Raw genomic sequence first — 23,982 nt, forward strand, 5'->3', positions numbered from 1 at the left:
TATATATCGATCATCGTCCTGCGGCAACAGTAGACGATGATGATGATGATATCATCAAGAAATGCCTGCAGCAGCTGGGTGTCGACAGCATGAAGAAGATGCTAGCTAGCTGCTTCGTTCTCTGTATGCACATCGTCCTATATATGGGACCAAAGAACTGGAGAGAACTTGTCCCAGAAGCTGCAGCTACTGCAGGATCAACGATGTGGCGGCCAAGGAGGTGATGCTACAGCAAGCTGCAGTCAGTGCAGTACAAGAGCTGCCTGCCTGCAGTATCTGACCACCTTGGAGGTAGAAGAAAGCATCAGCAGGACAAGCTTGGTAAGGAGGAGGTGGCTCGCCGGAAGGCCTAGTGGCCAAGGACCAACAACAACATGGGCTAGATGATGATGAAAGCATGGAAGCGCCCTGCGAGCTAGCGCTGCTTCGATGAGCTCGATCGTGTTTCGGGGCTTCCTTTCTCCTGCCCCAGTACATCGCTTTCCGAGGACCGGCGGCCTCAAGCTCAAGTGCTGCGTTCTTGATGCTTCAGTCAAGAAGCGAGAAATTTGTGGATGACTTGCCAACCCACCTTCGACATCAGATTAGTATCCGGAAGATGGCTTGACGACAACAGGGTTCAAAATTTCCAAAAATTTCGGTCATTTCGGACTCCTCTGATACATATTATTTCGGCCGAATGTTTTATTTTTTAAAACTTTTCATGAACTTTGGTAATATCTATTTAAATTTGACTAAATTTTGTTCAAAATTTCGTAAGTTTCACACCATATCGGCACCCCCAATACAAATAACGAAAACAAAAGATTAAACCCTAGACGACAACCACCACCGGAGCAGCACAAACCATGGCGGCCGAAGTCAACCATCTGCGGCATTCCAAGAAGGAAGGCAACAACCACCGCCAGCGATGGTGCAATTGAAATAAATTGACAAGATAGATTAATATGAAATATGTCACTCCATAAACATGAAAGTTAAAATTCAACTTCAACAAGTTGTAACAAAAGTAACAAATATAACTGCAAATGTGCGATAACTATTTTCAATTCATTTTTTTTTTTGCAACTTGTAGAAAGTCGAATTTGGTTCACAATCTTCTTAATTTGCTTGTTAGTCTGACTGCCAAGAAGACATTTTCTTACGGTAAGCCGCCAAGAAATCGTAATATCCTTAGCTTTCTAGACTTGGCGGTCGACCGACAGAATAATTAATCTTGGCGGTTTTCATGCTATACTTGGCGGTTTTTTACCGCAAAAAAATTACGGATTCTTGTAGTGTATATGTATGTGTTTGAGTTTGAGCTAAATATTTTCTCTTCAGAATATAGTCATGTATAGTCTTGTTGTAAAGATTTAATTACAACGAATATAACGGTGCTGTAAAGATTTAATTACAACGAATACAACGGTATAATCGGATAATAGATCGGATAAATAATTTGTGACAAAAAATAATTGAAGATTTTTAAAAATACTTGTTACACGCAACACCCTAACTCTTTGGAGGCATGTGTGGTAGTGGTTTTGTCACTGTGGAGCGGTGTAAGTATTCTCCTGAAGGGGTTTCTATACAATTTATGAGGCTCAGCTCAATATAATCATCTGCACACGCAGCACTACATGTCTCTATAATGTGCTTTCACTTTTTCCCTTCTCAATTTCATTGGCTACGGATCAGATTACTCCTTTTTCTTTGCCGATAGTAGATCATATATGATTAGGTATATTTCAGATAGGTGCGATATGTACATGATATATATACATTGTCCTGTTGAACAGCACCACACACACAGACATGGCAATTAATCACGTTTACAGAATTCACATAAAAAACATAGGCATGATATATATTAAGTGATAAGGTAAGGAGGCAGCATGTGAGGGAGCAACGGGTGGCAATGGAAATGGTGGCACAAGCAGACAAAGATGGAGAAGGGAAGGCAAATGTGGCATGGAGGAGGCTCGTGGATGAGAGAGAAAGAACATATAGCTCACCTTGCAGGATGGAGGTAGAAGAAACGTCTCAGCCTTCTGATGCTAAGCCTTCAATTACCGGTCCAAGAATGTTCCCCCATAAGTTTCGCGTGACCGTGGTTATACCCTTCCATTCACGGGATCTTGAAGGAGACGGTATGGAAATGTTGACGCCGTTGATCCATAGCTCCTTCAAGTTTTTAAGATTTTCAATCCCTTTGATGTTGTTTACCGTGATCCCCATCGGCGTTGTCATCGTGTCGAAGTTCCAGACAATCTTCTCCAGCTTGGGAGCTGCATCTTCTTCGAAGACAAGTTTGGTCATCTTGTTGGAGATCTTATCAACCTGAAGAAGCCTGAGGTCCTCGAACTCCCCCTTCTTCACGGTGACCTCGGCTTCGATATATGATTCATGACAGAGCTTGAGGCAGCGCAAGCTCTTCATCTTGCCAAGCTCTCTCAGACCTTCCCTGTTCAGTAAGCTGTGACGTAGAGTGATCTTGGAAAGCTTTTGGAGCCTTATGATCCATGGAGGAATATTGTAGCCAGTGTTGTTGTTTTTTCCCTTGTAGCACTTGAGGTTTAAGCTCTCAAGTTTACTGGGAAGCGAGAACAATGATGCACCATCACCGGGCTTCTCATTGCTGTCGAGAGTCACAAGCACGCCGCCGCCTTCACCAATGACAATGTGCTCCGGCGGCGGCGCGGTGATCCAGACTGATAGTGATCGAAGGGTATCGCTCCTCCTGGCAATTGTTTTGAGCAAAAGCTTGATGTTATCTTCCCTGCCGTCGAGGACCACGCCTAGCTTCCTTAGCCGCTCGAGATATGCAACACGTAGAAGCTGGTGGTAGGCTTCTTGGCCATCCGTGATTTGGACATGGCGCAGTATCTCCATCTTGTTGCCAATCTTGGGAGGCATCAGAACGGTGGAGAGTAGTGCTTCTGCCTCATCAGCACGGTGGGAGGCATCAGGAATAATATTGCGTCCAACAAGGAGATGCTTCAGCTCATTGAGGAAGATACCCCTCATAGCGGCACCCCGTATGTTGGTGTCCCTGATGTCGAGCGTCTCCAGATGCAGGAGTTGGTTCATCTTCTTGGGAAGCTGAGAAACATTGGTCTTCCGGAGGCTCAGATACTTGAGCGAGGGCACCATCTTGCAGATGTTCTCTAGGTGGCTCATCTTCAACCCAACGCAACCTCCTAGATCCAGCACATTGAGACGGTACTCCGTAGGTAGGCCTCTGAGGAGAGTTACTATCTCATCCATGGGATGGTGCAGCTGCAACAGCGGATCATTAATGTTGCTGCCTCTACCGTGATCAGCTGTTGTTGCCTTTATTATTCTTGGAACGGGGCAGTAGCAACAGCAGATGGTCGACTGCGTCCACCGTGGTTTGTGCTGCTCCTGTGGCAGCTCCGGCCGCCGAGCCCACCTTCGGATATCAAGCTGATGCCGAAGGTGGGTAGGCACGTCAGCCACAAAATTCTCACTTCTGGCCATGTCGTTGATGAATTTCTTGACTGAAGCATCCAGAATGCAGCACTTGAGTTTTAAGCCACCAGACCTAGGGAAATGATGCCCAGGAGCAGGAGAAAGGAAGCCTCGAAACAGGAGCTCATCGAAGCAACGCTCACCGGCCTCTTCCATGCTAGTATCATCTTCATCTAGCCCATGATGTTGGTCCTTGGACACGAGGCCTTCGGCTAGCCATCGCCTGACCAAGCATGTCCGGCTGACGCTTTCTTCATCTTCGAACGTGGTCAGGTACTGCAGGCAGCTCTTGTAGTGCACGGACAGCTTGCTGTAGCAGAAAAGCATCACTTTCTTGGCCACATCCGCTCCTTCTCTAAGATTGCTGGACAATTTCTCCAGTTCTTTGGTCCCATAGGGATGGGCGTACAGAGAACGAAGCAGCATCTTGATGATCTGGGCATGTGCACCGTCATCCAGCATCTTGATGATGCCATGTACGAGTGCAGGAGCAGCACGGTGTCTGATCAGGGCACCATCACGGGAGAGCCTGCGGACCGCATCTCGGAAAGGAGGCTGGCCATCTTCGAGGGCGCACACGAACTCGTCCCTCTTCTCCTTCATCTTGCTGTCCTGCTGGGACACCGACGGTGACGACGATTGGACCGCCGCGTCGCCGCCTTCGGGAAGCTTGACGTCGTAGCGCTGCCGCCTCTCGCCGATCTCGCGCACCCGGTCCTTGAGCTCGTGGATCCTCCTCGCGAGCTGGTCGCGGGTCGTGAGATTGCGGTGGAGGCACGGGCAGTAGGGCTTGCAGACGGTGGGCACGCGGCGGAGGAGGCAGCCGCGGAGGCCGGCCTTCTCCTCCGGGACGACGTCCCGCATGTAGAGCTTGATGCAGTCGTCGGCGACGTAGGTGATGTCGCGGACCTGCTTCATCCAGGCGCGGAGCTGGTCGTCGTGGTTGGTCGTCTTGGTGACGTGCACCAGGAAGCCGTTCATGCTGTCCATCTCGTCCTTGATGAACTGGATGTCGCCCTCCACTCCGCTCAGCAGCGCGGTCTCCTCCTTGATCGCCTTCCCCAGCTCACCCAGCAGCGACCCCACGGCGCCCAGCGTTTGATCCGCCATTATATTATCAGAATGCAATAATATAATGATCTTTGATCTCTTTCTCACTCACTCTCAATAGCTACTTAATTACTGCAGTGCTACCTGTGAATAATATATTGTATGTGTATTTGGAAATGAGCTGAATTCAGCGAAATTTTGGATGACAACTAGAGTTGATCGATGCAATATTTATATAGGTGTAGATCTCCCGAGGTATAGAGTCCATTGATCGGCAAGGCTAGCAGCTAGTATATGGGTAGCGTGCAAGCTAGCTATATGCTGAACAAGATGCTAAATAAAGTTCCTACGTAAATGAACAAACTCTGGCAATATAAACCAGGACAAATGTTAGCTAGCTAGCAAGGAAAACATACGTACCAAAGCGTAGGCGGGAGGTCATCGCGTCGAATATTTTCCTTTTCTTTTTCCAAAGGAACAGTGAATCGAATAATCTCACCACTTGAACAAGCAACATTGATCTCATCTACGGCCACGAATCCCACGATCAACGTAGTTTCCGGTGCGATTGGCACAAGCGGCAGATGCCCAAAGCTTTTGATCACCAGCAAATTAAGCCAATTCCTGAAAGGCTTATCATATACACATATGTATCTATCTATATCTCAATACTAATTATTTAGTAGCTCACATGTTAATTAGAAAAAAATAACTATTAATTAAATAGATCGTATTATAAGAACAGTAGCGTAAAACAATTAATACTTAATTAATCATACACTAATGGCTTATCTTATTTTATGTATCTTCTCGGTCTTTGCCTTTTTCAGTAGGTCACCGTCGAAGCCAACGACCTAGATCCAGGGTGACGCTAGCCGTAGTTGCGATGGGCAGGAGGATGAGACGATGAGGCGAGTGGTGACGATGGTCAACGGCGTGGCTTTGGCGAGGCTACTGTCGTCCGAGCTCGCGCGCCGAGGTGCTACATCTAGGAGCGGCGACGACTGGGGCGATGGCTTGGCACGTCAACAGTGACCTCCACACCACCGGAGGAGAGGATGCGGCAGGGTTTGGCATCTCTTTGCTAGATCTGGTCAGCTGGCCGCAGCAACAAGGGGTTGGCGACTAGGTAGGGTTGCAGTGGCGACAACGTGGCGGTCTGTTAAATATGTGATCTGAATTTTGGGTCCACAATATATTCGGATTAGTTTCCTAGTAGGAGTTCCTATTAGGTGTCTTTCTTTTATCCCCTATATATACTCTTGTAAGCCATACGGGAAGGGGTGACGTTCCCATTGTGATTCCCCTACGTTTGTAATCAACTCCTCTACAGTGATCATTGCCGGTCGGTGCCCGTGGTTTTTTCCCGCAAAGGTTTTCCACGTAAAAATTCGTGTCTCCGTTGTGCATCTATTTTCATAACAAGTGGTATCAGAGCATTGGAGATCGATCTACTGCAGTCCCGGCCACCGGCGATTTTTCCCGATCGAAGAAATCGATCTAATCGGCGGCACGCGTCGTCGTGTTCGTCGTTCCGTCGAATCAATCTGTTCGGCCCCCTACCCGTCGACTCCAAGTCGGCCTCGTCCCACGCTTACGCGAGAAGAAAAGGCAGCACCGCAGCAGCAGCCGCTCAGGCGTCGTGAGGATTAAAAGAATCAGCCGAGAGCTTTGCTGTTCTGTTCAGGCTTTTTTCCAGGAGGAAACTGCTACGCGCACCAAAGCTTGTGTACCAGGAAATCTACATACTTCACTTTGTGCACACAGAAAGTGCACCAGAGGTTCGCATTTTTGCTAGATTTACCCTAATTTCTTACTAGCAAATTCAGGATTAATTCCCATGGCAAGTTTGAAGTATGATCTACCGCTCCTGGACCGAGACACAAGATTTTCACTGTGGCAAGTAAATATGCGAGCCGTTCTTGCACAGCAAGACCTCGATGATGTGCTTTCTAGATTTGATAAGAAGACACAGGATTGGTCCGTTGATGAGAAGAAAAGGGATTGTAAGGCTATGTCATATATTCATCTTCATCTATCTAACAATATTTTGCAGAAGGTGCTTAAGGAGGAGACAGCCGCTGGGCTGTGGTTGAAGCTGGAACAGATATGCATGACCAAGGATCTGACCAGTAAGATGCACCTGAAGCAAAAGTTATTTTTGCACAAGTTGCAAGATGATGAGTCCGTGATGGACCATCTCTCTACTTTCAAGGAAATTATTGCTGACATTGAGTCTATGGAGGTAAAGTATGATGAAGAGGATTTAGGCCTTATTCTATTGTGACTTCAGGGATACTATTCTTTATAGTCGTGATATTCTAACTTTGAAAGAAGTTTATGATGCTTTGCATGCCAAAGAAAAGATGAAGAAGATGGTACCCTCTGAAGGTTCAAATTCACAAGCAGAAGGCTTGGTTGTTCGGGGCAGGTAACAGGAGAAGAACACAAAGAACTAATCAAGAGATAAAAGTTCAAGTAGCTACCGTGGGAGATCAAAGTCCAGAGGCAGGTATAAGTCATGCAAATACTGCAAGAGAGATGGACATGATATCTCTGAGTGTTGGAAACTACAGGACAAAGACAAGAGAACCGGAAAATATATACCAAAAGGTAAGAAAGAAGAGGAAGGTAAAGCCGCCGTTGTTACTGATGAGAAGTCTGATGCAGAATTGCTTGTTGCTTATGCTGGTTGTGCACAAACTAGTGACCAGTGGATTATTGATACTGCATGCACCTATCAGATGTGCCCGAATAGGGATTGGTTTGCCACCTATGAAGCTGTTCAAGGTGGTACTGTTTTGATGGGTGATGATACACCATGCGAGGTTGCAGGTATTGGAACAGTTCAGATCAAGATGTTTGATGGTTGTATCAGAACATTGTCAGATGTGTGGCATATTCCAAATTTGAAGAGAAGTCTCATCTCTTTATGCACTCTTGATCGCAAAGAGTACAAATATTCCGGTGGAGACGGAATTTTGAAGGTAACTAAAGGCTCTCTTGTTGTGATGAAAGCTGATATTAAATCTGCCAACCTGTACCATCTGCAAGGTACAACTATATTAGGTAATGTTGCTACAGTTTTAGATTCATTATCTAATTCCGATGCTACTAATCTTTGGCATATGCGTCTTGGGCATATGAGTGAAATTGGTTTGGTAGAATTGAGCAAGCGAGAATTGCTAGATGGACAAAGCATCGGGAAGCTCAAATTTTGTGAGTATTGCATCTTTGGCAAGCATAAGAGGGTGAAGTTCAACACATCTACACATACTACTGAAGGTATTCTTGATTATGTGCATTCTGATTTATGGGGGCCTGCTCGTAAGACATCCTTTGAAGGTGCTCGTTACATGATGACTATCGTTGATGATTATTCACGAAAAGTTTGGCCTTATTTCTTGAAGCACAAATATCAAGCTTTTGATGTGTTTAAAGAGTGAAAACTATGGTTGAAAAGACAAACTGAAAGGAAGGTGAAAATCCTTCGTACTGACAATGGGATGGAGTTCTGTTTTAAGATATTTAAATCATATTGCAAGTCTGAAGGCATTGTGCGTCACTACACCGTTCCTCACACACCTCAACAAAACAGCGTAGCAGAGCGTATGAACAGGACAATTATATCAAAGGTCCGTTGTATGTTGTCTAATGCAGGTTTGCCTAAACAGTTTTGGGCGGAAGCCGTTTCCACTGCTTGTTATCTTATCAATCGATCACCCAGTTATGCCATTGATAAGAAGACTCCAATTGAAGTATGGTCTGGTTCCCCAGCAAATTATTCAGACTTAAGAGTATTTGGATGTACTGTTTATGCTCATGTTGATAATGGTAAATTGGAGCCTAGAGCTATTAAGTGCATTTTTCTTGGTTATCCGTCTGGTGTGAAAGGCTATAAGTTATGGTGTCCTGAAACTAAAAAGGTTGTGATTAGTAGAAATGTTGTCTTTCATGAATCAGTTATGTTACATGACAAACCTTCTACTAATGTTCCTGTTGAGAGTCAGGAAAAAGCAAGTGTGCAGGTGGAGCACTTGATCAGTTCAGGGCATGCACCAGAAAAAGAAAATGTTGCTATTAACCAAGATGCACCTGTTATTGAAGATTCAGATTCTTCTATCGTTCAGCAGTCTCCAAAACGTTCTATTGCAAAAGATAAGCCCAAAAGAAATACTAAACCTCCTCAAAGGTATATTGAAGAAGCGAACATAGTTGCTTATGCTTTGAGTGTGGCAGAAGAAATTGAAGATAATGCAGAACCTTCTACATATTCTGAGGCTATTGTTTCTGATGATTGCAATAGATGGATAACTGCTATGCATGACGAGATGGAGTCACTTGAAAAGAATCATACTTAGGAATTGGTGAAGTTGCCAAAGGAGAAGAAACCTATCCGTTGCAAGTGGATCTTCAAAAGAAAGGAAGGTATATCTCCAAGTGACGAGGCAAGATACAAAGCAAGGTTAGTTGCTAAAGGTTATAGCCAGATTCCAGGTATTGATTTCAATGATGTCTTTTTCCCAGTTGTGAAGCATAGTTCAATTCGCACTTTACTCAGTATTGTTGCAATGCATGATTATGAACTAGAGCAAATGGATGTTAAGACTGCATTTTTACATGGGGAGTTAGAAGAGGACATTTATATGGAGCAACCTGAAGGTTTTGTTATTCATGGAAAAGAGAACCTAGTTTGTAGGTTGAAGAAATCTCTTTATGGGTTGAAGCAGTCACCTAGACAGTGGTATAAGAGATTTGACTCTTTCATGCTTTCTCAGAAGTTTAGAAGATCCAATTATGATAGCTGTGTTTATCTCAAAGTTGTTGATGGTTCAGCTATATATTTGCTTCTTTATGTCGATGATATGTTGATTGCTGCAAAAGACAAATCAGAGATAGCAAAGTTGAAGGCACAATTGAGTAGTGAATTTGAGATGAAGGATTTGGGTGCAGCGAAGAAAATTCTCGGTATAGAAATTACTAGAGAAAGACATTTTGGCAAGTTATATCTTAGTCAGAAAGGTTATATTGAAAAAGTTCTTCGTCGTTTCAATATGCATGATGCAAAACCAGTGAGTACTCCTTTAGCTGCATATTTCAGATTATCTTTAGATTTATGTCCACAGCCAGATTATGATATTGAGTACATGTCTAGAGTTCCTTATTCAAGTGCAGTTGGTTTACTTATGTATGCCATGGTATGTTCTCGTCCTAACTTATCACATGCATTGAGTGTTGTTAGTAGATACATGGCTAATCCTGGCAAAGAGCATTGGAAAGTTGTTCAATGGATTTTCAGATACCTACGTGGTACATCTAGTGCTTCTTTGCAGTTTGGGAGATCTAGAGATGGACTTGTTGGTTATGTGGATTCAGATTTTGCTGGAGATTTGGATAGGAGAAGATCGCTTACGGGTTATGTTTTCACTATTGGAGGATGTGCTGTTAGTTGTAAGGCAAGTTTGCAAGCAACTGTTGCCTTATCTACTATTGAAGCAGAGTATATGGCTATTTCTGAAGCTTGTAAAGAAGCTATTTGGCTTAGAGGTTTGTACACTGAGCTTTGTGGAGTTACGTTTTGCATAAATATATTTTGTGATAGTCAAAGTGCAATATGCCTTACAAAGGATCAGATGTTTCATGAGAGAACAAAGCACATTGATGTGAGATATCACTTTATTCGAGGTGTGATTGCTGAAGGTGATGTCAAGGTATGCAAGATAAGTACTCGTGATAACCCAGCTGATATGATGACAAAGCCAGTTCCTGCTACTAAGTTTGAGCTTTACTCAAGCTTGGTTGGTGTTACAGTATAGTTCTAGAGACTATTTGGCGCGCAGTCATTTTACCTACATGAGGTATTTTTGGTGATTGATGTTTTTATGCTACAAGAGAAAATTCGTCTCAAGGTGGAGATTGTTAAATATGTGATCTGAATTTTGGGCCAACAATATACTCGGATGAGTTTCCTAGTAGGAGTTCCTATTAGGTGTCTTTCTTTTATCCCCTATATATACTCTTGTAAGCCGTACGGGAAGAGGTGACGTTCCCATTGTGATTCTCCTACGTTTGTAATCAACTCCTCTATAGTGATCATTGCCGGTCGATGCCCGTGGTTTTTTCCCGCAAGGGTTTTTCACATAAAAATTCGTGTCTCCATTGTGCATCTATTTTCATAACACGGTCGGAGGCAGCCATCGGCCTCGCCGGTGCTCGGGGTGCTCGGTGAGCGGCTTCGACGCTAAGCAGGGCCGATGGAGGCAACCAGCGGCATCGACGAGCAGTGGGTTGGTTGATGTGGGGTGCCCGGTGCGGCGGCTCCGTGAGTAGTGAGTGGGCTCACTGCCACTGGACGCAAGTCGCTCCACCGTGCAATGGACAGAGGCTGATCGGCATGGGCATCGATTCAGCGGAGGTGCTGGCAAAGGAGCACTGGTGCAGTTGAGGTGTTGGCAGGGGCTGGTCGGCGGAGAGGCATCGGTACAGCGGAATCACGTGTTGGCAAATACTACCTCCTATTGACTTTTTTAAACATATTTAACCGTTCGTCTTATTCAAAACTTTTGTGAAATATGTAAAACTATATGTATACATAAAAATATATTTAACAATAAATCAAATGATAGGAAAAGAATTAATAATTACTTATATTTTTTTGAATAAGACGAACGGTCAAACATATTTAAAAAAGTCAACGGTGTCAAATATTTTGGGATAGCAAGAGTATTTGTTTGGTGGGAAGCAACGGAGTTGCGACTTTGGGAGAAAGGGAGGCTGCAGGCAAAAGCTTAGCTTAGAGCTCTAGGCCGGCGATAATTATATATCTATTTATGTTTCTCACAACAGTATAGGTGTGAGAAGATACAGAATACCCACATTTTTCTCTTTGACTGTAGAACACTTACACCTTTCTCTTTGCCCCCACAATGTCTCTTTATTATCAATGATTCCCGTGTACAATAAAATGTACCCATATCCCTCTATTTATACTACGAAGAGGTTTAGAGATAAGGCAGATTATCTCTAAGCATATTCGGATTGGTCCAATCTATCTCAAAGATAATATTCCATAACATATTCTAAACTTTGATATCACCGGAGGAAGATTAAGGCTGTGTCCGGTACTCTAGTTTTCCATCTTGTACTTATTTTCCATCGACACGTTTTTCAAATTGATAAATGGTGTGTTTTCTAAAATTATTTTCTAAATAAAATTGCTTTAGAAAGTCGTATTAATTCATCGTCCAAGGTTTTTATAGTTAATAATTAAATCACCATATTTCCTATAACAGAGAAAAGGATCCAAAACTGTACTGCGGAAAGCTGCCTCACATGTGTTATGAAATATTTGGGTGATCTCATCCATCTATATGGAGAGACCAGCAACCAATTCAGGTACACGACGGTTGGTCGTGCCCCACACCTCTTCTCGCCTCACGGCGATTCTAGCAAGGGACCCGATGGTTCCCAAACCATCGTGTCTCCGGTTGTCGCCTCTCTCCCCCCTATATATTGTAACCACTGTTATCAATAAAGGATCCGCTCATTCATTCCCTCAATTCTCGCTCTCGCTCCAATCAATCTTATTTACAACACGTTATCAGCATTTTCGCTCTCGCGAAGGAGATCGCGAAGTGAAAGAAGGAATCCTATCGCTTTTGATCTAACAGAAAAGCGAACAGAAGAATCACCAGAGAAGATACGATGCCTACCTTTCATTGGATCATGAATGCCGTTCTCAGCCTCCCTCGCCATCAGCGCGCACGTCGGCTCCGCCATCTTCTTCGCCGACCGATGAGGAGGACACACCGGGGATCCCGCGGAGGCAGGGCTAGGGTTGGTGGCTGCCGCCACTACCCTCGCCGCCGTGTGACTGCAACTCCGGTTGTGGTTCCCCCGCCCATCCCTGTCGCACCTCCTCCTCCGCCTCTGGTTGCCGAAGCACCTCGCCGGATCCTTGTGCAGGGGGTGCAGAACTGCGCCCACCACGGATGGACGGCAGTGGTGACACTGCCTGGCGAGCCATGCGATCTTTCCCCGGAGATGGAGTCGCTGCCGCCACCATCAACCGCTCCGTCACCACCTCCACCGACACCAAGCCGACGCCGACGCCGTTCACCCACTCCTGCGCCACCGGGGTCCGGCCGGACCGGTACCCTGGCTGCGCGCACGGGGGAGCCACCTTTCTTCAATCCATCCTCGTCTCGTCGTCACGCCGGTGAAGCCGCCGCTCGCCGTCCCGGCCTCCGCCACACCTTCATCGCCGTTCCCCATGGCTCTCCTAGCCGTACACTCCCTAACGGGGTGCCGGGGAATGGCGTCCGGGCTCGGCCGGCTTCCGACTCCGACGAGGATCGGGAGCCGTCGGCCTAATCGGCCTAATCCGGCCGGCCAACCGCCGGCGGACGGAGAGGCGGCCGAGGCGGCAGTGGTGGTGGATGGCGATGGCGGTGGGCAGCGGATGGTGGATGGCAACGGCGGTGGGCGGCGGATGGTGGATGCTGGCGGTGGCGACGGTGGATATGGAGGAAGCGGCGGCGAACTCGGCGACGACGCACCTCGGCGCTCCCTCGGCGGCGTCGGCGGCGCACCTCGTCGGCGTCGGTGGCGCCACACGGCGACGTTGGCGGCGGTGGGCGGCGAACAGGGCGGCGGCGTGGGCGGCGGAAAGGGCGGCGGCGGCGGCGGCGAAATCGTGGGGACGGTTAGGGTTAACCCTAACCCCCCCGACGCCCCACCCCGTGCCTCTTTACTGCCGGGCCGGATGGGCCGGCCCACCGCCCCCCTCTAGCTTGCCGGCCTGTGCCACACGGCGGTGGGCCGAATTCTTTAGATTTTGGCCCACCACCCAATTTATCATTTAAATTTAGTTTTAATTTTTAATTTAGCAGCAATTTTCATCTAAGTCCCTTTGTTTTATTTAATTTGGTACAAGCAGTTCATCAGTTGTACAAATTACTATGTAATGGTCCTGTAGACCATTGATGTTATATGCTACTTAACATAGGTGTTTATTTAAATACCCTGCTTCACTAAATTTCGTTTTGTCTTAATAACATGCCTTTTGCATATTATTTCAAGACGCGCTCTACTTTCTCGCTTTATTAATTTACAAAATTCTATAAATTTTGTACTTTGATTTAGCAAATTCTCTTAATTATATACTACATGATTAATAGAGAATTTAATGCATGTTCGACTGCACATTTTGACTTGGAAATTAAACACATGTAGATGGAGTCCTATACTTTGGTCACCACGACCATAACTTAGGCAACGAGTATCTCGCCCATCATCAAGTGATCTACATTTTGAGATGATTACCCGATGGTATCCTACATATTGGCCGCACTGGTCATAACCTAGGCAGTGAGAATATCGCCCATCTAACAGAGGTCTACATCTCACGATGATTACCCACATGTGTTATTTTCCGAGAATATGTTTTGAAAAATGAGATTATTTGAAATTTGGATTAGCACAAGGTAGTGGAGTCCTAAACTTTGGCTGCGGTATATTCACAAGAATATATTTGCCTGGAGACCATGTTTTAGGCAGTAAGTATAACTTGCCCACTATTAAGAGATCTACTCCACTGTTTAATTACTTGGAGATTATCCACATTGTGCCACCTAATTTCGAATTCTAACTCAAATTGTTAGGTCTATAACCTACATCCTTTCGAAACATTACAAAATATGAAGTCTTACATTTCGCATTGAGATTACAACCTCAATATCATGTTTTTATTAATTTACCTCTGTAAATTAATAATGTTAATCATGATTATAGGGACATGGCAACTATAGAGTTCGATGAACTCGCCCTCGATGGGAGTAACTACCCAATTTGGGCTTCCGATATCAAAATAAATTTTTCTTCTAGTGGGATTTCAAATACAATTGAGGAACCCAATGATTGGGATCCACCAGTTGAGAACAGAAAGCTATATATTGCCCTTTTCCTTCGGAGGTTCTAAATCTATAAAGATCTCAAACATGTGTACATGTTGGAGACGAGCTCTCTCAACCTATGGAAAGCTCTACAAGAGCGTTATGATTAGCAAAAGAAACTCATTTGGCATGAGGCTAACTATGAGTGGATTCATTTACGCCTACAGGATTTTAAACTTTGGCAGAAGACAATCATGCTGTTCATAACATTTGCTCCAAGTTGAAGTTTTGCAATAAGAGCCAACGGGAGCAGAGAAAATAAAGAAAACTCTATCAACTATGTTTCCGGAGTATAGGATACTGAACCAACAGTATCACAATAAACGGATTCAAGGGAAATTCCTTGAATATCCCTAAGAACCTGACTGGAAAACTCAAACGCAACAACAGGCGCAAGTCCAATGGTCGACAGAAAGGAAAAGGGAAGGGTAAGGCACCACAACCTCGTGGCAATAGCAACAGGCATTGCAACAGGTGTGGATCTGACTATCATGTCGCTAAAGATTGCCGCATCCCAAAAACATCTTGTTCTCCTGTATCAGAAATCCCTGAAGGAGAAAAAGTCTTCTGAGGAACTAAGATTTGAAGTTCACTTCAATCTTACAAAAGAAAGACCTGAGGTTGAAAGTTCTCACCAGGCTCCTATTGAACCAGAGAACAACCTTGCTCTTCTCCCAAAGGATACCGTTGCACTTTCTGCAATGGATGACATGCTCATCGAGTACTGCTCAACGGACCCACTTGGAGATTTACTATGATCTCAGTGTGTCCCACTTAGAGATAAAGCTGCTCTAATCTCAGTGTGTTTGAGATAGTATATTGATATCCTATAATTTTGCCAAACAATATTGGTTGTAATAAGTAGATAAGTACAAACTCCCTTATATTATAAGGTTGTACGACTTGCTCGTCATTAGAGTATGTACTAATAACCTATGTAAACGTCATACTATGTATTTGATGTTTTCATTATTGTATGTATGTATATATTGTGGATAAAGAATTCTTCACTAAGCAATTCTTCTTTCACTATAGATGTCTAAGGATATCGCTCCGATTGGAGAGGAATTATGTCTTGTGGACAGTGGTACCACAAACTCTATACTTAGGGAGATCAAATACTTTCAAACTCTCAAAAAGAGAGAAGGCAAAGTTTTGACTATCGTTGGGCGTGATACTGTGATAGTTGGCTCCGGACGAGCAATTATTACACTCCCAATGGGTACACAAGTTACAATCGAGGATGCTTTATTGTATCTTGATTCAACCCGTACCCTACTAAGTTATAGAGATATCCGTCAAAATGGTTTCACATAGGAAGCCATATGCATAATCGAGAAGAATTTCTTCTCTTAACCAAACAAACCGGATATGGAAAACGCATTTGCGAGAAAATTCCATCTCTGACATCGAGATTGTACTATACATACATTAAGCCCATTGCACATGTTGCATACAAAGTAATTTTTCAAAATGTTGATGCATTCCACACTTGGCATGATCGACTTGGGCACCCCGGTATCGGGATGATGAGAAAAATTATTGGCAACTCTATTGGTCATCATTTGATCACTGACAAATTTCCGAAATCCTCTGATTTCGTATGCACTGCATGTGCTACTGGGAAACTGATTTTGAGACCATCTTATCTCAAAATCAGAGCCGAACCACTTAAATTCCTTGAACGCATTCAAGGAGATATCTGTGGCCCTATTGTGCCAAGATCTGGACCGTTCAAGTGCTTTATGGTTTTGATTGACGCATCTACTAGATGGTCTCATGTGTGTCTTCTATCGACACGAAACCATGCTTTTGCCAAACTAATGTCTCAAATTATAAGGCTAAAGGCAAATTACCCTGAACATAGGATTCAATCAATCCGTATGGACAACGCTGCCGAATTTACATCTCATGCTTTCGATGATTATTGTATGGCATTGGGAATTCAGGTTCATCACTCTGTTCCATATGTCCACACACAAAATGGTTTGGCTGAATCATTGATCAAAAGAATTAAGCTTATTGCTCGACCATTATTGATGAATTGCAAATTACCTTCGTCGTGTTGGGGTCATGCAGTTCTGCACGCTGCTGACCTTGTCCAACTACGACCAACTGCATATCATGAAACTTCCCCAATGCAATTAATACGTGGAAATCCTCCAAGTATTTCCCATTTGCGTAAGTTCGGATGTGCTGTATACATATCAATCTCACCACCACAGCGTACCGCTATGGGCCCACACAGGAAAGTGGGGATCTATGTGGAATTCAAATCTCCGTCGATCATAAAGTATTTAGAACCCTTAACAGGTGATCTATTTACTGCCCAGTTCACTGACTCTATCTTTGATGAGGAACATTTCCCGGCATTAGGGGGAGACTTCAAGTACCAGAAAGAATGCCAAGAAATTGATTGGGATGCCCAGGATATTCCAGCCTCAGATCCACGTACTACTGAAACTGAACTTCAAGTTCAGAAAATTATACATTTGCAAAGACTTGCAAATAACCTGCCAGATGCATTTACTAATTATAAAGGTGTGACTAAATCTTTCATTCCCACTCAGAATGTGCTAGAAAGAGTGGAGGCACCAAATAAAACCACTCAACTTCCACTCACTAAAAAGAGGTAACAAATTGCTGATTGCCTCCAAGTTGATCCAGAACCTAGGTCTATAAAAGAGTGCCAAAAGCGCTCTGACTGAAACAAATGGAAGGACACAATTGATGCAGAATTAGCCTCGCTTTACAAAAGAGATGTATTCTTGGCTGTAATGCCTACTCCTCGTGGTATCTTTCCTGTGGGATACAAATGGGTTTTCGTCCGGAAACGGAATGAAAACAACGAGGTGGTGAGATATAAAGCAAGGCTTGTAGCACAAGGTTTTACGCAAAAACCTGGCGTTGATTTCAACGAAACTTACTCTCCAGTTATGAGTGGTATAACTTTCCGATATTTAATATCATTGGCAGTACAAAATCGTCTATTTATGCAGTTGATGGACGTAGTGACAGCATATCTTTATGGGTCACTTGATTCTGATATTTACATGAAGGTTCCTGACGGAATCGACATCCCGAATCAGAAGGTAAATCGTAACATGTATTGTGTTAAGTTGCAGAAGTCACTTTATGGCTTAAAACAATCGGGCAGGATGTGGTACAACCGATTAAGTGAATTCCTTTCACTAAAGGGATACACTAAAAATAATGATTACCCGTGCGTCTTTATCAAAAAGTCCCCCACAGGATTTTGTATTATTTCGGTATATGTCGATGATCTTAACATCATTGGCGATACACAAGATATTAATGAAGCACGTCATCATTTAAAGACGGAATTTGAGATGAAGGATTTGGGTCAAACCAAATTTTGCTTAGGTCTACAACTTGAGCATTTACCTTCTGGAATCCTTGTGCACCAAAGTGCATATACCTAGAAAATTTTGGAGAAATTTAATATGGACAAGTCATATCCTTCCAAAACCCCTATGGTGGTTCGATCTCTAGACGTGGAGAAAGATCCATTTAGACCAAAGGAATATGGTGAGGATGTGCTTGGACCTGATTTTCCATATCTTAGTGCTATTGGCGCACTCATGTATCTTGCAAATAGTACGCGGCCGGATATTGCTTTCTCGGTAAATCTATTAGCAAGATACAGCGCTGCTCCTACCAAACGCCATTGGACTGGAGTTAAGAATGTCTTTCGATATCTTAATGGCACAAGAGATCTTGGACTTTTCTTTAAAAAGAACCAGGATTCGACTTTAATTGGGTATACTGATGCTGGCTATCTGTCTGATCCCCACAACGCCAAATCACAAACAGGATTCATATTTTTACAAGGTGGAACTGCTATTTCATGGAAGTCTTCTAAACAGACTCTGGTAGCCACTTCCACAAATCATTCTGAAATAATTGCATTATATGAGGCATCACGTGAATGTGTATGGCTTCGCAGAATGATTAACCACATATTAACATCTTGTGGTATTGGTTCATTGGAATCACCTACCATTATCAATGAAGATAATGCCGCTTGGGTTGTTCAGATGTAAACTGGTTATATTAAGAGCAACATCACTAAGCATATTGCTCCTAAATTATTTTATCCTCATGAGCTTCAGCAACATGGAGAGATAAACATCTTGTAAACTAAGTCATGTGATAGTCTTGCTGATTTATTTACAAAATCTCTGCCATACTCCACATTCTTTAAATGTGTCGAAGGAATTGGTATGAGATGACTTAAAAATTTGCAGGGTTCAGGGGGAGTACCTTCCTCTGGAAAATAACCTATTTTCGTCATATTATACTCTTTTTCCTTTGTATGATTTTTACCCTTTAGGTTTTCTCATCCAAAGTTTTTAACGAGGTAATATCAACATAAGATTATATGTCTTATCATTTGGTTTTTCCCCACTGGGGTTTTTACTAAATGATAACTGTAGACATTATACTATTTTGGATCATACTATGAGCTTTACTCATAGAGATCTAAAAATAGTCAATAATATATCACGGTTCTCTCCTTATTTTTTCCACTGGGTTTTCGAGGAGTTTTACGTGATGTATTTAATATACTAACTATAATTATTTCTAAGATTATCTTTACATATATCTGGAACACTAAATGAGCAATGATCAAAGCTGGATTCAATCAAGGGGGAGTGTTATGAAATATTTAGATGATCTCATCCATCTATATGGATAGAGCAACAACCAATTCAGGGACACGACGGTTGATCGTGCCCCACACCTCTTCTCGCCTCACGGCGATTCTAGCAAGGAACGCGATGGTTCCCAAACCATCGCGTCTCCGGTTGCCACCTCTCTCCCCCCTATATATTGCAACCACTATTATCAATAAAGGATCCGCTCATTCATTCCCACAATTCTCGCTCTCGCTCAATCTCTCTCGCTACAATCAATCTTATTTACAACAGCATGTTCCCCTTCTATTCCTCCCCGAGGCCTCGGCCCTCCGGTCTACCGGAGTCCGGAAACGTCGATACGTGGACGTGGCCGTGTTGGGCTTCCAGCGTGGCCAGTAATTAAGCACCACGTGGCCCAAACAAGTCACTGACACTTGGAGACGATGGACCGACTAAATCAATCTGGCCCAAAGCCATATGGAACGGCCTTAGAGCAAGTATAATAGTAGACTATAAGCTGACTAAATACTGAGGTGGAGCAGAGAAGAGAGGAGAGAGAGGAGAAGCGGGCTGTAAACTTACAGCCGGCTTGAAATTAAGAAACTCTGTGAGAGAGATAAGTTGATCCTATATTAATGGTAAAAAGCTAACTATTATATGAGTAGACTGAGAGAAGGCTACAAAGAACATTATAGTTAACAGGTCGGCCGTATTATTAGCCTTACTTAAGAGGCCCATTGGGTGGAGTTGGGGTTTAAAATTCCGAACTCCTCTGTTGGTAGCAAAGCGCGCCACCACGATCCTCTCCCTGCGGCTAGCGCCGGCCGCCGGAGCGGCGGCGATGAATAGATCAGTGGCACGGCGGTGCGTGCACGGCTGGGCCAGGGCGAGGCGAGCGTGCCGGTGTCGGTGGTGAGCAGTAAATAATGGCTGGAAGGACTGGAGAATGGCGGCCATGGGACTGTCAGTTCCATGTTGTACAACTGATGGAATTCAGCAGAGGAGAACAGTGGCAGTACATATTCTAGAGACGAACCGAACAAGACGAGAAGTAATAAACTAAATAAACTGTTTAAGACTCTTCGATCTATTGTTGGCTGTTAATCTTTTTGGTGGCAGTATATATATGCAGGATGTGCTTTCAAGGCAGCACAAGAATTGATGATTTGCAGGTTGTGATAATATTCGGAACTAGCATGGTGGCCCGCGTATATTGCGCGGCTAGCATCTTTATATTTTCTCTCATATAATAGCATATAGATTTTTATTTTATTATTAAAATATATTAAAATAACAACATAATTTTAAATTATGTTCTAACTTTACCAAATTACCAATGTGTAATACTCATATTGCATTGTATATACGTGATAGTTATTAATTACTTTTAGTATCCGATTTTAGTTATTTCTAAATAACATTCTATATGGCCTCTAGACTCATCTTCTAATATTATTTTTTTTAATTCAGAATTTCTATTATTTTATAAATTTTGTTCCTATATTTCTTATTTTTGAATTCATCATTTAAGTTATTTCTAAATTATACACCTATATGGACTCTAGACTCCTATTCCAATATTCTTATTTTTTATTTCCGAATTTTTGTTATTTGTAAATTGTATTTCTATATAGCCTCTAGACTCTTCTTTCAATATTCTTTATTTTTTAATTATGAATTGTTATTATTTCCAATTGTATTTCTATGTGAATTTTAAACTCATCTTTCAATATTCTTTAATTTTAATTTCGAATTTTAGTTACTTCTAAATTGTACTAATCCTATATGAACTATAGACTCTTCTTTCAATATTTTTAAAATTTTGAATTTTATCTATTTATAATAGTATTTCTATATGGAATCTAAACTCCACTTTTGATTTTATTATTTTTATTCTGAATTTTATTTAATTCTTAATTCTTATATGGACTCTACACTTTTATTTTCACTAGAAAAAATGCCCGTGCGTTGCAACGGGTAAAGATTATTTTAATCTTATTAATGTTATATTGTAAGGTGAAATTCACTGTTAGAATTCGCTTGGACATATATTTTTCTAGAAAATCATAAGCTGTAATTAGGGGTCCGATTATCTCAAGTTAGCATGCGAGTTTTTTTAAAGAGATATCTTATACAACTCCTTCTGTATTTTTAAAAGTGAACGAACTGAAAACCCGACTCAAATACGGATCTGTATTTCCAAAATCGAACAAATTTAAAAACTGACTCATACACGGATGACGTACCAAGTACCGGCAAAAACATCTTCAATTTTTATAATAGTAAAAATAAAGATAGATATTACAAGGAAAACTTTTTGTTCTTCTGGAGATTTTTTGAAGGCAATTTTTTTTGCCTTTTTTTTAACTATTTTCTTGTTTTTTTTTGCCCTTTTTAATTTTTTGGTTGGACTTCACATACTTTTTTTGTTTTCTTTTCTGGACTGCCCTTTTTGTTTTTTCGCCTTCTTTTACGCTATTTTGGGCTTTTTTTTTTCTTTTTAATTGTTGCGTACAGATCGGATCTTTTTTTTGGAATCAGACTTTTCTTTTCGACTTTTTTTTCGCTCTTTTTTCTTTTTTTTCCGGACGATTTTTTCACCCCATTTTATAGGGAATCGGATTGGATTTTTTCGCCCTTTTCTTAATTACCGGTGACGGACACGTTTTGTTCTTTTTAAGGCCCTATTAATTCGCGTGGATGGAAACATAAAACAAAAACCGATTCATACACGAATGACGTACCAAAATATCGGCAAAAGCATCTTTAATTTTTATAATAGTCCTTATCTTTTAATTCCGAATTTCTATTATTTTTTAATTGTACTCCTTCGTTATTTCTAAATTGTATTTTCATATGGACTGTACTCTCTACTTTTAATTTTATTATTTTTTAATTTCGAATTTTCATTAGTCCTAAATTGTATGCTGATATGAACTTTAGTCACCTCTTCCAATATTCCTTATTTTTAAATTCCGAATCTCAGCTATTTTATAATTGTATTTATATATGGACTCTGTTTTTTTTCTCTGATTAATATGAGAACTTCTAAGCTGTGAGAGCGAACGTGGAGGCTCATTTTTCTACAAAACCCTTCTTTCCATTCTTTAAAAAGAAGAATCATGATCCCAAGAACGATTAAAATATTCCCTTTTCATTCAATAAAGTTTGCACCAGTAAGCATAGTAAGCATATGAATTGAATTGATGCTAGCAGAAATATTCGAAGCAGAATTTGCAGCTGGAAAAGGATTTAAAATTAAATGTGTTATCATGTAAAATTTGAGTCTAATTAAATCTCAACTAATTAAATATCAACCATTAATATGGACTGACCATAATCTATAGTGCTTCATCAGAGTTTTGTAATCCCATATGAATCTAGAGTGTAATTGGTTTGTGTTTATTTTATTTCACACGATTTCCAATAATCCTTTGTCCGTTTCCACATATAATCCTATAATTATGATATCCTTGGATTATTTTAATTCTCCTTGTCCGTTTCATGTCCTAATCCTAATATACATATGTTTTTTTCTATTTTCTTTGTTTTTCTCCGATTAATGTGAGATTTTATAGACTATGAGAGCGAACGTGGAGGCTCCTTTTTCTATTGCTTTATTAAGTTAATAGATAATCAAAATTTAGAATAAAAATAAAATAAAATTTGAAATTACAAAAGAAAAAGAGAGTCCAAGTAGGAATACAATTTAAAAATAACTGAAATTCAGAATTAAAAATAAGGAATATTGAGAGAAGAGTCGATAAAGAACCCAATATGAGATTAATTAATATTCGGAATAAAAATAAAAATAAAATCCAAAATTAGCAAAAAGAAAAGAAGAGTTCAAGTAGGAATACAATTTAAAATTAACTAAAATTCGGAATTAAAAATAAGCAATATTGTAATAAGAATCCATATAAGAACCCAATACGAAATTAATTAAAATTCAGAATGAAAAATAAAATAATATAAAAATTAAAAGAGAGTTAAAGTAGGAATACAATTTTGAAACAACTTAAATTCAAAAATAAAAAATAAATTCTGAAATTGGAAAAAGAAAAAAGATTTCAATTAGGAATACAATTTATAAATAACTAAAATTGGTGATAAAAAATAAAGACTATTGAAAAAAAAAACATCTAAAACACATGACGAGATAAATTAAGTAACAGGCCTATAAATGAGTAGAGTGGTGGCGGTTGATATAACATATAAAAACTGTAAATAAAACACCAAATAGAATCTTAATGACGATTAAAAGGAGGGATGACAGGCAGGCCGTGAAGCTAACGGGCAAGGCGGTTGCTGGGACTTTTAAAAAGTAAAAAAAAATAAACCTCATTGATAATTATATTCGATTTTTAAAATCTCAATGATAATAAAAAGGAGAATCGTTGGGCGGGATGTATAGGAGTGTAGTTGCAGAGCCGCCGACGGTTGGCGGGACTTCTAGAAAATAAAAAATAAATTCCAACGATAGTTATGTTCGATTTTTAGAATCCCAAATGACAATAAAGAGTAGGCGGCGGATGGGCCGTAGAGGAGTATAGTGGCATCGTTTGACGAGACTTCTAAAATTTATAAAAAATAAAACCCAACAAGACAATAAACTCTATAAACTACAAGGACCAATTTTTAAAGGTTCGGAACTTCTAAAAAGTAAAAAAAAAAACCAATGATAATCATGTTCGATTTCAAAAAAGAATCCAATTTTGAATGTTCCTGAGAGAAAAGAACATAAACACTACCAAGATTTGCAAGTATATATATTTTTAATATAGTCCTTAGGGTCTCAACTAAATGATGGTTTCGTCCTAGGGCCAAACCTATAATCTGATACC

At 41.5% G+C, this 23,982-nt stretch overlaps 1 protein-coding gene across 1 annotated transcript; it reads right to left on the bottom strand.

The window, feature by feature from the left end:
* Positions 1-1,634: 1,634 nt before the first annotated feature.
* LOC127755057 (disease resistance protein PIK6-NP-like) lies at positions 1,635-4,699 on the bottom strand. The gene has a single exon (XM_052280692.1). The coding sequence runs from the start codon at positions 4,582-4,584 to the stop codon at positions 2,026-2,028; it is 2,559 nt and encodes an 852-aa protein (XP_052136652.1). The 5' UTR covers positions 4,585-4,699; the 3' UTR covers positions 1,635-2,025.
* Positions 4,700-23,982: the final 19,283 nt, after the last annotated feature.

The sequence above is a fragment of the Oryza glaberrima genome, chromosome 11 (assembly GCF_000147395.1).
Source record: "Oryza glaberrima chromosome 11, OglaRS2, whole genome shotgun sequence".
Classification (NCBI taxonomy): domain Eukaryota; kingdom Viridiplantae; phylum Streptophyta; class Magnoliopsida; order Poales; family Poaceae; genus Oryza; species Oryza glaberrima.

What these genes read in the sequence shown, in the direction of transcription:
- LOC127755057 (XM_052280692.1), bottom strand. Translation starts at nt 4,584, where the DNA reads ATGGCGGATCAAACGCTGGGCGCCGTGGGGTCGCTGCTGGGTGAGCTG.